At 42.3% G+C, this 15,144-nt stretch overlaps 1 protein-coding gene across 1 annotated transcript in view; it reads left to right on the forward strand.

Moving 5' to 3' along the window:
- The window catches only part of herc2 (HECT and RLD domain containing E3 ubiquitin protein ligase 2), a 59,113-nt gene that overhangs the window by 23,399 nt on the left and 20,570 nt on the right, over positions 1-15,144 (forward strand). The window contains exons 28-53 of the mRNA XM_072438290.1: positions 241-373; positions 558-685; positions 2,403-2,598; positions 2,684-2,796; positions 3,002-3,178; positions 3,246-3,382; positions 3,458-3,609; positions 3,703-3,894; positions 4,014-4,201; positions 4,452-4,644; positions 5,281-5,463; positions 6,022-6,206; positions 6,429-6,576; positions 6,917-7,113; positions 7,616-7,846; positions 8,164-8,302; positions 8,471-8,617; positions 9,769-9,911; positions 10,072-10,339; positions 10,610-10,752; positions 10,923-11,021; positions 11,109-11,277; positions 11,362-11,487; positions 11,586-11,694; positions 11,767-11,906; positions 12,281-12,471. Coding sequence (XP_072294391.1) covers positions 241-373; positions 558-685; positions 2,403-2,598; positions 2,684-2,796; positions 3,002-3,178; positions 3,246-3,382; positions 3,458-3,609; positions 3,703-3,894; positions 4,014-4,201; positions 4,452-4,644; positions 5,281-5,463; positions 6,022-6,206; positions 6,429-6,576; positions 6,917-7,113; positions 7,616-7,846; positions 8,164-8,302; positions 8,471-8,617; positions 9,769-9,911; positions 10,072-10,339; positions 10,610-10,752; positions 10,923-11,021; positions 11,109-11,277; positions 11,362-11,487; positions 11,586-11,694; positions 11,767-11,906; positions 12,281-12,471 — 4,227 coding nt within the window. The remainder of the gene's footprint in view (positions 1-240; positions 374-557; positions 686-2,402; positions 2,599-2,683; positions 2,797-3,001; positions 3,179-3,245; positions 3,383-3,457; positions 3,610-3,702; positions 3,895-4,013; positions 4,202-4,451; positions 4,645-5,280; positions 5,464-6,021; positions 6,207-6,428; positions 6,577-6,916; positions 7,114-7,615; positions 7,847-8,163; positions 8,303-8,470; positions 8,618-9,768; positions 9,912-10,071; positions 10,340-10,609; positions 10,753-10,922; positions 11,022-11,108; positions 11,278-11,361; positions 11,488-11,585; positions 11,695-11,766; positions 11,907-12,280; positions 12,472-15,144) is intronic.

Consider the following 15,144-nt stretch of genomic DNA (forward strand, 5'->3'; position numbering starts at 1 on the left):
CTGTTATCTGTCCTTTTCCTCTGTATCTACCTGCGTTGTATCAATTAAATTTCCCCATGTGTGGACAATAAAGGATTATCTTCTTATCTTAATTCAGAATATTTTTCTTAGAATCGAGTGCATCTTATTCCCGCCCCTGATCTCGACACGTTGTCTCTTGAACTAGAGGTTCTAAATGCACAAAGTTGTAATACTTGATTTATTGTTGATGTTTTTTCACTGTTTCTTGTTTTATTGTAGGACTTTCTGTGCCAAATAGAGCGATGCTGTAAGCAGTACCATCTGATTACGCCCATCACGTTCCCTCTGGAGCATCCAGTGGAGGAGGTCGGGCGGCTGTTGCTCTGCTGCCTGCTCAAGCATCAAGATCTGGGTAACTACTACAATGCATATAATTAAAGTGTATTATTTGGTCAATGTCATGGCTTTATTGTTGCTTTCTGACTAAACGTTCCCATTCGGGAAGCACAGCTTTGTAATGGGCCATGAAAAACACATGATGCTTTCAGGTTTCTCTATTAGTGGAAGTTTCAAACATTGTACGGTATCTTTTGTAGGTCATGTTGCCCTCTCGCTTGTCAGTCAATGTGCCTTGGGTGTGGACCAGGGGAAACAAAGGTCTCTCCCTAAATCTGTGATCGAAGTGTGCCGTATGGTCTATCAGGCCAAGTGCTCTTTAATCAAGGTAAGAAACCATATGTTTTTTTTTTTAAAAAAGCATTGGTGCTGCCCGGTGGTCGAGTGGTTGAAGCGCAGCATACGTGTTGGGCTCCGGGTAGGGATGCATACCTAAACCCACGTTCAGGTTCAAGTCCGGATTCGAATCCAGAGGTTTAGGTTCAGGTCCGGACCTAATGAGTCCGGCTGAACTCATGCCATTTGTGCATAATGTTATAACAGCGTAACACAAACTACTTGGCTAAATGAAGTTGAAGACACATGAACAAGGACGACTATCAAACACAAGGCTTAACTGCAGACTGAAATAAACTCAATTTATCTGGTTTATTCACTGTTTATTAACAGAAGTTACAAGCTACTAGCTAACACACATTCATGTGTTTTACTAGAGGAACAACTCCCGAACAAGAGCATGTTGAGTATTGGTATTGGAGCACCTGATTCAGCTGATACTAAGTTTGTAAGTGTGTTACTGGTTTGACTGGGCTGTTCCCACACCTGAAGTTTAATGCCTTTAGATACATTTCCACTCTTTAATTTTGCAGATCCATTGGCATCAAAGTCAGGTAAAAACCTTCAAAAACTAGCATAAAAGTCAACTCGAACCACTATAAATCAATCAACTTGGCAGTATCAAAAATAGAATATGAAAATATTTTACACTACACACAATACATCATATTAACAGCATTAAACACAAGACAGTATTTAACAACTGTAGAATACAAATACTATTACAAAATATAAGCTGCAATTAATGAATCCAGCAATTAAACAATATTACTTTGACTTAGTATTTACTTAGATGTATAAATATGTATATTGCACATTAACCCACTTAAATAAATGCTACATCACACCACAACATTTATTACACACAACAGTTATTTTATTCATATTGTAGCGACCCTAGTCTCTAGTGTGCGCGGTCTCTGGGGCGGAGCTAAGAGCGGCTCAGGAGACCAGGTGGTTTTTGATGATCCTGTTCCATCACCATGGTTACGGCCAACAGTAACCAACTCTGTTCAAGAAATAAAGTGACAACTTGTGACATTAAACCAGCATTACTGACCTGAGCGAGAAGTTACAATATTTACACCCAAACCAAAGCACAACCCGCTCCTTTAACGTCTTAAACTAACTCACGGAGCGGCACAAGCGGCGACGCACGCGGCGGCTTCAAACGATTCAATAAAGTCAGCGATCTTCCCGAAGGTTCGGTGTCTCGCGTCTTTAACCTCATTGCGCCGGCTTCAACTTCTGCTGCGGGGAAGACGCGTGCGTCGCTGATGCTCCGGGCCATTGACAGCGATGTCAGTGTTTACGTCTTTTCTAGCGTGAATTTCGCGATCTATGGAAGGTTTCAGATGGTTTAGATTCTAGAACGTAAAGGATATAGAATGTGAGTGGTAGATTTCCAGAACCGAATCACCGGGTTTTCATTTTTTTTGGACCTGAACCGAAACGTTTTTACAAGTCCGGATCCGGTCCGTCGTAGCGGTACGCATCCCTAGCTCCGGGTGTGGGGCCGGCCAGATGTCGTGCGTTCGACTCCCGGCTCCGACGGTGTGCTGCGTGTCCTTCCCTGTCTCGCATCCCCATTTCACGCTAAAAGCTTTCCTGTCCAATACCATGGGACCATTCAAATCACAATATTTACTCTATTGCGATGGAACTAAAAGGTTATTTATTAAAAGCTACAACTTCTGGACACATTTCAGACACATCAGGAACAAGGGCGCTCCTATAAGGAAGTGTGTGCTCCAGTGATCGAGAGACTTCGCTTTCTCTTTAATGAGCTACGTCCTGCCGTGAGCAATGACCTGTCCATTGTCTCTAAACTGAAGCTTCTGAGCTCTCAGCCACGATGGAGGAGGATCGTCCAGAAACTCATAAGAGACAGGCGGAAAAAAAGGGGTAGGGAAAAGTCCAAAATGAAACACATTTTTGCACAGTATTAATATATATTTTAAGGTAAATAATTATTGGTTTTGTTTTTCAGTGCCTAAAAAGTCAGAATCTGCTGACATTGAAGAGCCAAAGATAGAAAATGAAGGGACCAATGAGGAGGAGCCTCCACCAGCTGACAGGAAATCTACCACCAAGACAACTAGGGTATAATCCAATTTCTTTTACTTTTCTGTGTCTCTTCTTATTTCTTCTTTTATATGTGCATGTGTTTTAGAATGACTTTATTTATTGTAATTAAACATTATCCACAGTTTGGTTTTAGACACTTGACCTTTACTATTTCTATGACGTGGGATTCAATTATTGATACTTTCTTTCCACTTTTGTGTATTACTTTTATAATTTGCAGCAGGACAAGTGGCAGCCACTGCTCAACACTGTGGCCAATGTGCAGAAATATCGTTGGCTCAAACACAATGTCCATGGCTTCTGCTCTCAGTCCAGTCTGATGGGCACAATCGTGGAGTTTGCGCTGAAAGAAGAACCTCTGGATGTCGAAAAGATGAGGAAATGTCTTTTGAAGCAGGTATTTAAACTTAACATTGACTTATTTGGTTACTTGCATTTTTTAGTGAAATAAATGTTGTTTTCAGTTGGAGAGGGCCGAGGTGAGACTCGAGGGCATAGACACCATGTTGAAGTTGGCGTCCAAAAACTTTCTTCTGCCTTCTGTGCAATATGCAATGCTCTGCGGCTGGCAAAGGATTGTACCAGAAGGGACTAATATCGGGTAGGTCATGTTTAAAGCAATCGATTCATTAAAATACATGTATTAGACTTCAAATGTAATGTTTCTGGTTTGCAGGGAACCATTGTTTGATTGTCTGAAAGATGTGGATCTGATCCCACCATTCAACCGCATGCTTTTGGAGGTCACCTTTGGAAAGCTGTATTCTTGGGCCATTCAAAATGTTCGCAACATCCTTCTAGAAGCCAGTGCACGATTCAAGGAGCACGGTAAATGTCCAGGAAATGGTTATGGTTCTTTCTTTTCCTTCTTACAATTTATTGCTCACCAATTTGATTTGTGTCTATATTTCTGTGTTGTAGGGGTTCAACCTGTTCCTCTTCAGACCATCACAAATGAAAACCCGGCAGGACCAAGCCTCGGCACCATTCCTCAAGCGCGTTTCCTCATCGCCATGATTCATATGCTGTCACTCAAACATGGGTCCAATAGCCTCAGTCTGTTGTTAAATTCAGGAGTACTGGCTTTAACACAGAGCATCCTCAGACTGATAGGTAAGACATGATCCATAGTCTTAAAGTGCAATTTTGGCTCTAATTTGCTGCATGTCTCCATTTTTTTACCTTTATATTAGTTTACAACTTGAAGTGTTTATTTGTCCTGTATTTTCTAGGGCCAAGCACAGACAGCAGTGAGGAGGACATGAATCTGTGTGCTCACGGAGGTTCAGCCACAGTTTTGGAGGAGTCCAGGAAAGAGGCGGCCCCTACACCTCTGCCTGCATCAGGGCCTGAGCTGGCTGCTATGATGAAGATCGGCACCAGAGTCATGAGAGGAGTGGATTGGAAGTGGGGGGACCAGGTAGATGCAGCATTACTATTGTACACATATTTTGCCTTTTTCTATTGCATTGAGGAGTAAAGAAGTTTATATTAGGCTTACAGCATAAGAAGAACAATAGCTGCTTACTTCAAAGTTGATCTATCATTTGTATGTTAAAATAATCACATTGTAATTCTGGTGAAGATTAAAGCACATAAGTACACTTCCTGGATTACTACACTAGAAGTGTGTTAAACGTGCTAAAAATGCTTTGTGGTTTTACCTCCAGGATGGACCAGCTCCAGGTCTGGGTCGGGTCATCGGGGAACTGGGAGAGGACGGTTGGATCAGAGTGCAGTGGGACACCAGCAGCACAAACTCGTACCGCATGGGCAAAGAGGGAAAGTACGACTTGAAACTTGCTGAACCACCTCCAGCTTCTCAGCCCCCTGCTGAGGACTCGGACACCGAGGATGACGTTGGTAAGTTTACAATAATATACAGTGAACCCTTGTTTATCGCGGGGGTTACGTTCCAAAAAGAACCCGCGATAGGTGAAATCCGTGAAGTGGAAACCTTTATTTTTTTACAGTTATTATACGATGAAATACATAAAACATTGAAGCTCACGCGCGCCGCTCTCACCGGCCTCGCAAACTTCAATTTGGCAAGCGGTTTTACGTACGTGTACATATGAATCCATAACGTTATTGACACACAGGTAGAGAAGGCGCGGAGAGACTGTTTAGCCAATCAGAATGCAGAACACAATGCATGATGCAAATCCATGAAGCAGCGAGAGCGTGAAAAATGAACCGTGAGGGTTCACTGTAAAGGGAACATTTTGATTAAACTAACAAAATATGAGGAAAACATGCAAATACATACATTTTCAAATATTCTGACCTGTTTAACCCTAATTAAGCCACAGTCTAATATTTTAACTCAGTTGTTAAGAAGTTCCTTTGATTTGTCATAACTGTCATCTTTGGAATTGGAAAACGTTCATCTTTGGTTTAATTGACAATTTCTTACTTCTTGAATGGAGAACAAAAGAGTTCAAAAATGTTGTGTGTTGTGATATATTTATAATAATGTATTTTGTGGGTCTATTTTAGATGTAGAGCTGATTGAAAAAAGCACCCACCCAACAGCAATGATGCTGACCAGCACCGTGAACCTGCTGAAGATGCTGTCTCTGTCAGCTGGAGTCCACGCTGAGGTGTTGCAGATCGATGCCACCCGGACACTGTGTGGACTCCTGAGGTCGCTCGTGGAGAGTGGAGCCAATGACAAATCAGGTGATTTTTACACTACATTAGTCTGTACGGTTGTAACTTTGCACTAGCTCTGTTTTATTACAACTAATTGTTCCTTAACAATATATTAATTAGTCAATTTAGTTTAATTTGAACATAATTTGTGTCATGAAGGAATATGTTAAGTAATAATAAGATAATGGACTGATATTCAGACTGTGTGGTTCAGTGGTGGAGTGTATAGCACTCATGCCTGCCGTGTGGGCACTGTTTGTCCTTCCCCAGTATCATCGCCGTTTCATGCTGCGTATCATCGCCGTTTCATGCTGCACTATCCTGTCCAATGAATCCTACTTGCCAAATAATAGCTTTAAAAAGGACTTGAATTGAAAGATGGGTCTGTAACAATGGTTCTATGAACCCTAGATGACCGTCAGGGCAGTGGAATAATCATTCTTGCACATTCACGACATGATCAATAGAACTCACTGTCTGCTGAACTCTGAGCTTATCACATTTACCAGTTTTGTCCTGTTTTACATGAGTTTGTGACTGTGTGTACTGCGATGAGTGTTGCCCCTAATACTCTTGTGTTTTTAGGCTGTCACTCGCACAGGCTGGTGTCCCGGGAGCAGCACAGGAGCTGGTGCACGCTGGGCTTCATCCGCTCCATTGCGCTCATGCCACAGATGTGCAGCACACTCAGCACATCTGCATGGATCGGCCTGCTCATCCGGATAGTGGAGGGTCACCAATCTTTTAATGCTGTTACATTGCAAGGACAGGTGTGTGAGTTTTCGCTAAATTTCAACAATCTTTCTCTGTTTTTTCCTGCCCAAAACGGAGACATTTCCTTGATCTCACAATAATGAACATATTTAATAGCCATATACCTGTCATCTCAATTTCAAAACTACAAACTTATAGAACATTGCGATATACTCCTAAATCTAGTAATACTTCTAATAAGCTTATTTTGTGTATTCAATGCTTCTTTCTGTTTTCAGATCCTGGCATTGCGCCTCCTGCAGGCAGTCTTACCCTCTTGGGACAAAATGGAGCGCTCTCAGGACATGAAGTTCCTGGTAGAGAAGTTGTTTAACTTCCTCGGGAGCTTACTAAGCACCTGTTCTTCAGATTTGCCACTGCTCAGGGGTAAGTTTGTTCAGATATACAATGGTACAATTATTTCAACACTTTGCTGATAGATGGTGTGAAAAAGATGGTGAGATAGGCTTTGCGTTCAATTTTGTTGTGGTAATTTTTCTCTAATTTTGGAGTATAATGATGACTCTAAAAAGTATTTTTACATAAATCAAATTGGTATTTTATAAGCCAGTGCAGTCATTTTGTGTTTTCCCCCAAAGAGGCGTGGTGTAAAAGAGGCACTAGTTAGACAGATTTTAATTCCTACTTTTGGTTTTACGGTGTGAAAATCAGCTTTAAATAAACACTGATCAACTGTTTCTGTTTGACAAACTCTCCCTTTAAACAGAAGGGTCTCTGCGAAGGAGGAAGTCCCGCCCCCAGGCCTCCCTGACAGCCACTCACAGCAGCACTCTGGCAGAGGAGATTGTTGCTGTTCTGCGCACCTTACACTCCCTCAGCCAATGGAACAGTCTCATCAACGAGTACATCAACAACCAGCTTAGTGCCATAGGAGAAGTCATGGTGGGCTGCCAGTCTGAAGCCGTAAGTAATGGAAATGACCTTCCTGTTTTGTTAAAGGGGACATATTATGCAAAATCCTCTTGTTACAACAGTGTTTTCTCATCATTAGTCGACTCAAACTTGTATTTGGATTAAGTCATGCATGTTTGAATAATCCTGTATCACTGCTGACATCACTGTACTTAGTTGTGATTGTGATGGGCGGGTGCTCTAGTAGCTTTTTACTACTACTAGTACTAAATCACTTTTCCTTTAATGTTGGCTTTTGAATAGATTCTTAATTGTGGTTCATAACATCTGAAATTGAAATTTAATTAGCGTATATGTTCCTAATAATATGTAGATTTATTAAACCAAATCAACGTTTTATTACAATTAAGGAATTCAGAATGTGTTAATTAAGTGATGTGTCATAGATTTTCTTCTACGTATTATACTATCAAATGTAAGCCATATATAAATAATACAGCTTTGTGAAGTAACCTGTGATGACCTGCTGTAAACTTTCCTTCTTTTTTAATAGTGTTTCCTGGAGGAGTACTTCCCTGATTCGGAGGCTCCCAGAGTGGGCAGTTTGATGGCCGTCCTGTCTGTGATTGGGGGAATAGACGGGCGGTTGAGACTCGGAGGTCAGGTGGTTCATGAAGAGTACGGAGAGGGCACAGTCACTCGAATCACCCCAAAAGGACGAATCACTGTCCAGTTTCATGAGATGAGGACATGCAGGGTGTGCTTGCTCAGCCACCTGAAACCGGTACGTGTTAAAACACTAAGCTGACTGAGATCAATTAGTCTGCAGAAAAATATGAAAAGGGTTAATGAATCAAATGTTAGCAGTTCAGATAAGTAAGACTAAGGCCTACTGGGAGCAGATTTGTAGTTTGTTTTGTGCCAATGCCCCTCACTCACACTTAAGACTCTTAAGAAGTATCTAAAAGGAAAACTTGTACCTGACAACGTCCATTATTCTGCAAAATAAAAGTAAACGTGCCTACCCTCATCTTCAGTAAACTCTACTGGAGTGTTGTGATGTCCTTTTAAACCCTGCAATTATTCTTTCCTTTCATGAAGTTGCCCGCGGTGCCATTCAGTGCCCATAACCTGCCCTTCACTGACCCCATGTTGTGCGTGTGGGCCCAGCTTGTCAGTCTGGCAGGAAGCAAGATGGAAAAACAACAGATGAAGAAGTCCATAAGCCGAGGCCTCTCAGGTGCAGTCATTTACTCAGAAGCATGTCAAATGTCTACAGGCTGATATTTAGACTCAAATAATCTAAATAAATCACTAATTGATATTTTGGTCTATGTAGATTCATCAAAAAGTTGAATTATTTTAGTACAAAGCATGAAAAATGCAATAATCTGACATGTTCTTGCAGCTGACCAGGTGGACATCCATTTGCTCCGTTGTCAGCAGTTGAGACTGTACATTTTAAAAGCAGGACGAGCTTTACTCTTTCACCAGGACAAACTCCGACAGATCCTTTCTCAGCCGGCAGTTGTTGACATGGGACCTAATCCAAGTGGTGAGTGGGACTATTATTATGTACACTGAGCCTGTGGGACTAATATTATTATGTACACTGAGCCTGTGAGACTAATATTATTATGTACACTGAGCCTGTGGGACTAATATTATAATGTACACTGAGCCTGTGGGACTAATATTATAATGTACACTGAGCCTGTGGGACTAATATTATTATGTACACTGAGCCTGTGGGACTAATATTATTATGTACACTGAGCCTGTGGGACTAATATTATTATGTACACTGAGCCTGTGGGACTAATATTATAATGTACACTGAGCCTGTGGGACTAATATTATAATGTACACTGAGCCTGTGAGACTAATATTATAATGTACACTGAGCCTGTGAGACTAATATTATTATGTACACTGAGCCTGTGGGACTAATATTATAATGTACACTGAGCCTGTGAGACTAATATTATTATGTACACTGAGCCTGTGAGACTAATATTATTATGTACACTGAGCCTGTGAGACTAATATTATTATGTACACTGAGCCTGTGAGACTAATATTATTATGTACACTGAGCCTGTGGGACTAATATTATTATGTACTCTGAGCCTGTGGGACTAATATTATTATGTACACTGAGCCTGTGAGACTAATATTATAATGTACATGGTGGTGTCCTTGGTAAGGCACTTAACCCGACTCGCCCCCAGTGTCTGCGATCACTGGTGTGTGAATATTTGTGTGATTGTGTGACTGGTTCCTTGATGTAAAGCGCTTTGAGTGCCTCAACGGTAGGAAAGTGCTATATAAATGTGACTATTTTTATCTATTTACTAGTGTCATTTTTCACGCTTTCACGGGCCAGTGGTTTGAAAAAGTAATTTTTCATCTACTCTACCCAAAGTTGTGGTGAACATACAACTTATGTACAGTCACAAGCCTTTATTGTCTCCCAGTGGAGAAATTGCAGGTAAAAGGTGTAAATATACAACATGAAATCGCAATCAAATTACACATAAGTACTCTCTGTAACTACTGCCAAATGCCAATAGAAATGCTGCCATATTTTGATTTGCAAAATAGAAGATGCGTAATAATGGCTCATATGCAGAGGACAAATTTCCCTATGAGGGCAATAATGTGTAATATGAATGTAGGATTGAGCAATACATTTTTCCTTTGCAGAGGATCCAGTTGTGTCCTCTCCAGAGGTGGGGGAGCTGTCTCCCGAAGGACCACTTCCTCCAATGATTCTGTTGCAGCAGCTGCTGTCAGCCGCCACTCAGCCCTCCCCCATCAAAGCCATTTTCGATAGGCGTGAGCTGGAGGTACGACCTAACTACTTCAAGACAACAAAATGACTTACAAAATAGACTATGATTGGAGCTAGGTTTTGAGTTTGATGTTCCCCCTCTTATCCACATGGACCCGAAGCAAAATGTCTAAAGACAATATTGTAACGTTACATACTATTATTGTCTCATTCAGGCTGCTGCTCTGGCCGTGTGTCAGTTCTTGGCGGTGGAGTCGGCCCACCCTTCGTCTCCTCTGTTTGAAGAGAGCAGCTCCAGCGAGGCCACAACTCCTGTTACGATTCAACATGTCAGGCCCCCAAAACAGAAGAAACAGAAGACCTCCCCAGTCCCCCCTTTACCCATAGTTGTTCAGCTCATGGAGATGGGCTTCCCACGGAAGAACATAGAATTTGCCCTAAAGTCTCTGTCGGGAACAACGGGCAGTGCCTCGGGACTCCCAGGTAATAAATATGCACTGCTACTCCAGGTCAATTTATACACTGTGTATATAATGTTCATTACTTTCAAATGGAGTTTTTTTGTTTTTTGGAGTTTCAGAAGACATAAATATAGCTATATAAAACTGAGTAAAATAAGATTGTAAGGGGGGGGGAATAATATTTGTGTTATAAGAGTTACATATATAACTCCGGCTTTAGCATTGACTGACCCTCTGTGCACATGAAATGGAACTCCTCCTGATCAAACATGGACGTGTGTTGTGTTTTTAGGTGTTGAGGCTCTGGTGGGTTGGCTGCTCGACCACCCGGACATCCCTGTGACGGAGCTGTCTGATGCAGAGACCGTATCAGACGAATTCTCTGATGAAGAGGTTTTGGAGGAGCTGGAGGAGAGCGAGCCGGCCTACACAGTGGTACAGAGCCTATACATCACCTTTAATTGCCCTTGATTACAGTATTTTCAGTTTATTATCAGTTTTTCATGCTTTATTGTTATGCATGTTTTTAGCTAAGAATGTTTGAGAACTGGCTCAGGATTGTAACAGATTTAAGTTATTCTTATGCTAATATTCTCTTTTTTTAGCCTCCTGGAGCAGTGGTTACCGAAAGCCAAACATTTAAGAAGAGATCTGATTTTCAAAGCAACGATGACTACGCTGTTTATGTCCGAGAAAACATCCAGGCACATGCTTTTAACTGATTACTTCTCCAGTTCGATGTCTTTTACCGGTATTTATTTTTAACTAATATTATTGTCTCGTGCACATAGGTTGGAATGATGGTGAAATGTTGTCGTACATATGAAGAGGTTTATGATGGAGATATGGGTAAAGTTATAAAGCTGGACAGAGATGGACTGCACGACTTGAATGTACAATGCGACTGGCAACAAAAAGGAGGAACATACTGGGTCCGCTACATCCACATTGAGCTTCTTGGTAACTATTGTAAAATAAGTAAATCTGTAAAATATGATTTGCCGCTTATCTTTTGTGGCTATGTTTGTCATTGTCATTTTTCAGGGTTCCCGCCTCAGAGTTCCCCCTCTCACATAAGAATTGGTGACAAAGTGAGAGTAAAACCCACTGTAACCACACCAAAATACAAATGGGGATCAGTCACACATCGAAGTGTTGGAGTTGTAAAAGGTAAACCGCTACTGTATATTGATATTACTTCTTGCTTTTAATAGAGTCAGAGCTAAAAGTTTGGAAGTGAGTGCCTTATTTATACTATATATTTTTAGCGTTCAGTGCCAATGGAAAGGATGTGATTGTCGACTTTCCCCAACAATCTCATTGGACTGGCCTTCTGTCTGAGATGGAGCTAGTGCCCAGCGTCCATCTTGGAGTGAGGTATGGTCAAAATGTGCACATTTTTATTGTATATTATAGTCCTCATTGTAATATATTTATTTGGGTTGTCAGGTGTGATGGCTGTCAGATGTTTCCAATAAATGGCCCCAGATTCAAATGCAGAAATTGTGATGATTTTGACTTTTGTGAAAACTGCTTCAAAACACGGAAACACAACACCAGACATTCCTTCGGCCGGATCAATGAACGTGGTAATTTCAGATTAGTTCATTTTTTAAGCATTCTTTAGTACCGCCTGGTGGTTGAGTGAATAGCACACGTGCGCTCCATGTGAGCTGTCCGCAGCTTTGCAAGTTCGAATCTGGCTCTCAACAGTTTGCTGCAATGTCCTTCCCCAGTCTCATCCCCATTTCACATATCCTGTCTAATAAAGCCTACTGGCCAAATAAATAGTTTTTTTAAATGCACATTAAGGCCTGGGCTCTTTAGCTCCGTCATTGCATGAAGGGGCCAGCAGTGACTTTGTCAGAGGTCTATATTATCAAGTATTTCTTATCTTTCATTTGGTATTTGTACTTTAAGTTATAGTCTTTCCTAAAGTCTTAATTTCAAAATGTTTCCATAGGTCAATCTCCAGCTTTCTGTGGTCGATCAGGGAAACAACTTAAGAAGCATCACAACACGCAGCGTGGAATGTTGATTGATGACTGGTCCCGAGCTGTGAAGAGCCTGAATGTCTCCTCTTCTGCGAACCAGGCCGCGCGCCTCATTGACTGCAGTGACCAGTGCTGGCAGTCCTCCGGCTCTCAGGGAAAGGTACATGAGATACTCCTTAGAAACGTGGAGCCCTTTTTTCTGACTTGGTTCGGTTCTGCTTTATCCTCCCTAGTCTTGAATCTGCCCTCTATTTGTCCTGTTTATTTCTGTGTGTTTTAACACATTTTAACCTCTGCAAACCTTGGTACAGTGTCGATCGCTGGTGGTTTAGGGGTTTAAGGCGTTGCACATATGTGGCCATTACATGGATCTATTATAATATCTGGATAGGGTATGGCTAGCCGCAGAATGTCGTTACAACCCCCAGTGGCCGCTCCATCGGTACTGCAGCCAAAGAAATCACGCGGCCCAGAAAGGTTTTTTTCCCTAGAGCGCAATGTATCGAAAAACTGCTCGTGTTCAGCTGTAAAAGCACCTAGAGCTTTCAGAAATGTCAATTCTTACCTATTTTTGAGTCATTGACTTTTTTTAATTTTAAGATTGTTCAGTTGTCTTTAAAACGCATTCTAAGCTGGTAGCTTCGGCTACGCTCTAGCGCGTCGCTCTAGCCCGGCTCGTGACCGTTTAGACCAATCAGAGCGTGTGTAGGTGAAGTGAACGGGACGAGATGCCGTGGAAGAGCCCAAATGCCACGACTGAGCTACAGGCGTAAAAATATGGATCTATGAGTTTAATAACTGATCAAATCATGGAACTAATGACCACCACGGATCTGAGGGCCGTGAGTCTGAGGGCCGTGAGTCTGAGGGCCGTGAGTCTGAGGGCCGTGAGTCTGAGGGCCGTGAGTCTGAGGGCCGTGGGTCTGAGGGCCGTGGGTCTGAGGGCCGTGGGTCTGAGGGCCGTGGGTCTGAGGGCCGTGGGTCTGAGGGCCGTGGGTCTGAGGGCCGTGGGTCTGAGGGCCGTGGATCTGAGGGCCGTGGATCTGAGGGCCGTGGGTCTGAGGGCCGTGGGTCTGAGGGCCGTGGGTCTGAGGGCCGTGGGTCTGAGGGCCGTGAGTCTGAGGGCCGTGGGTCTGAGGGCCGTGGGTCTGAGGGCCGTGGGTCTGAGGGCCGTGGGTCTGAGGGCCGTGGATCTGAGGGCCGTGGATCTGAGGGCCGTGGATCTGAGGGCCGTGGATCTACTGCTCAGAAGCGATTTCTTTAAATAGTTTTGCCTGAAAAACTGAAAGAACGTGAGAAATGCTGTGGAAAGAAAGCGAGGAAATGGAACGTTTTGTATAAACTTATGATGTTACGTTTCGTGTCCATCAGTGTTTTATTTGTATTACACAAGCAGCATAAATACTGACTTAATCATGACTTAAGCATGTTTTGTGATAGATAAACATGTGAATGCATTTGACATGTTGTAGAATGATTGGCATTTGACAGATAAAAAAATCTGTGATTTAAGAAATCAATCTTAGATCATTCGTTTCATGTACTTAAAGGTGGAATGGATGATTTTTTTTTCAGCAAATTTGTTATCATATTTCCTTGTGGCGTGGATAAATCATTAGTCCTGCCACGTGTCAATCATAAAACCCATCTGTCGCTCACCTGCAGCCGCGTGCGGCTCGTCCCCACGTTTCCGCGTGCCTAAGCGCATGGATCTATCATAATATAGTTCCCTCAGTGTACGGGGCAAAATGAAGACGGAGAAAGACAGTTCGAGCTGATGCAGAAGTGGACAGAAATCTACGGGAGACGAGAGATGCGATGCGATCCGTTGCACTAATAAACAAACGCACATGTGTGATGTATCAGTCCACACGGGGGAGTGGCATGTGCACTTCCGCCTGCGTTCTCAAATCACCGAAAAATCGTCTATACCGCCTTTAAGAATCAGAATTATTTCCATTGTCAGAGAAAAAGTTTACAAACTAGACATTTTTTATGGCTTTATATTTTATTTGCAATAAACCACAAAACACTGAATAACAACACTAAAATATTGAGTCATGACAATAAATAGATTTGGTCAATACATATTCAAAATGTACAGTTTTGCACTATGTATATAATATAATCAAACTGGCGTGTAAAAAACAAATTGCATTAATGAGCAAATGTTCTGATGTAAAAGTGAAGAAGCAGCAGCTTTAGACCATGAGCTGGACTTAAGGTGAAGCTCATATTTTAATAGATCCATGAGTGAAAACGGCTTGATTTTATGATGACGCAGTGACAGCTGCTCTCTGCTCTCTGCTCACCTCGTGTTCTTGTCAACTTTTCCCGGTTCAAAATCCTTCAGTTTTCTTAAAACCAGTAGTTTAATATTTCGCTTTATCTCACACTGGGCTTTGCGCTGCTCTTGTAACTCTCTGATTGGTCAGCGCAATCACGTGGTACGGAAACTTGGGCCGCACGTCGCTGGAGAGCTAAAGGCTAACTGGCGACATGTGACACTGAGCAACTCCTATTGACTTGAATGGGCGGCCATCTTGGCTGCTGGGGGCTTGGGCCATTATCACAATTTAATCTTCCTGTTATTTATAATGGGTTACTGAACCCCTGGAAAGGTAGAGGACCAGGACAAGGACATTCAGATGCTAATCAGGTACTCAGGGTGGTTGAGCCAGGGTCTCACAAAGACAAAGAGGATTCTAATAGCCCATTAAGATTCTGAATAGGCTCGGTAGATACAAGGGGGAGTTTCTGTTGAAACAAACAACTCCTTCTACTTCAGGAAGGCTCCTCCCAATGGGCGGGTCTTACCACAGAACAGTATTAA

This window comes from Eucyclogobius newberryi, unplaced genomic scaffold (genome assembly GCF_026437365.1).
Source record: "Eucyclogobius newberryi isolate DKJ021-1_F unplaced genomic scaffold, fEucNew1.0.hap1 SCAF_9, whole genome shotgun sequence".
Lineage (NCBI taxonomy): Eukaryota > Metazoa > Chordata > Actinopteri > Gobiiformes > Gobiidae > Eucyclogobius > Eucyclogobius newberryi.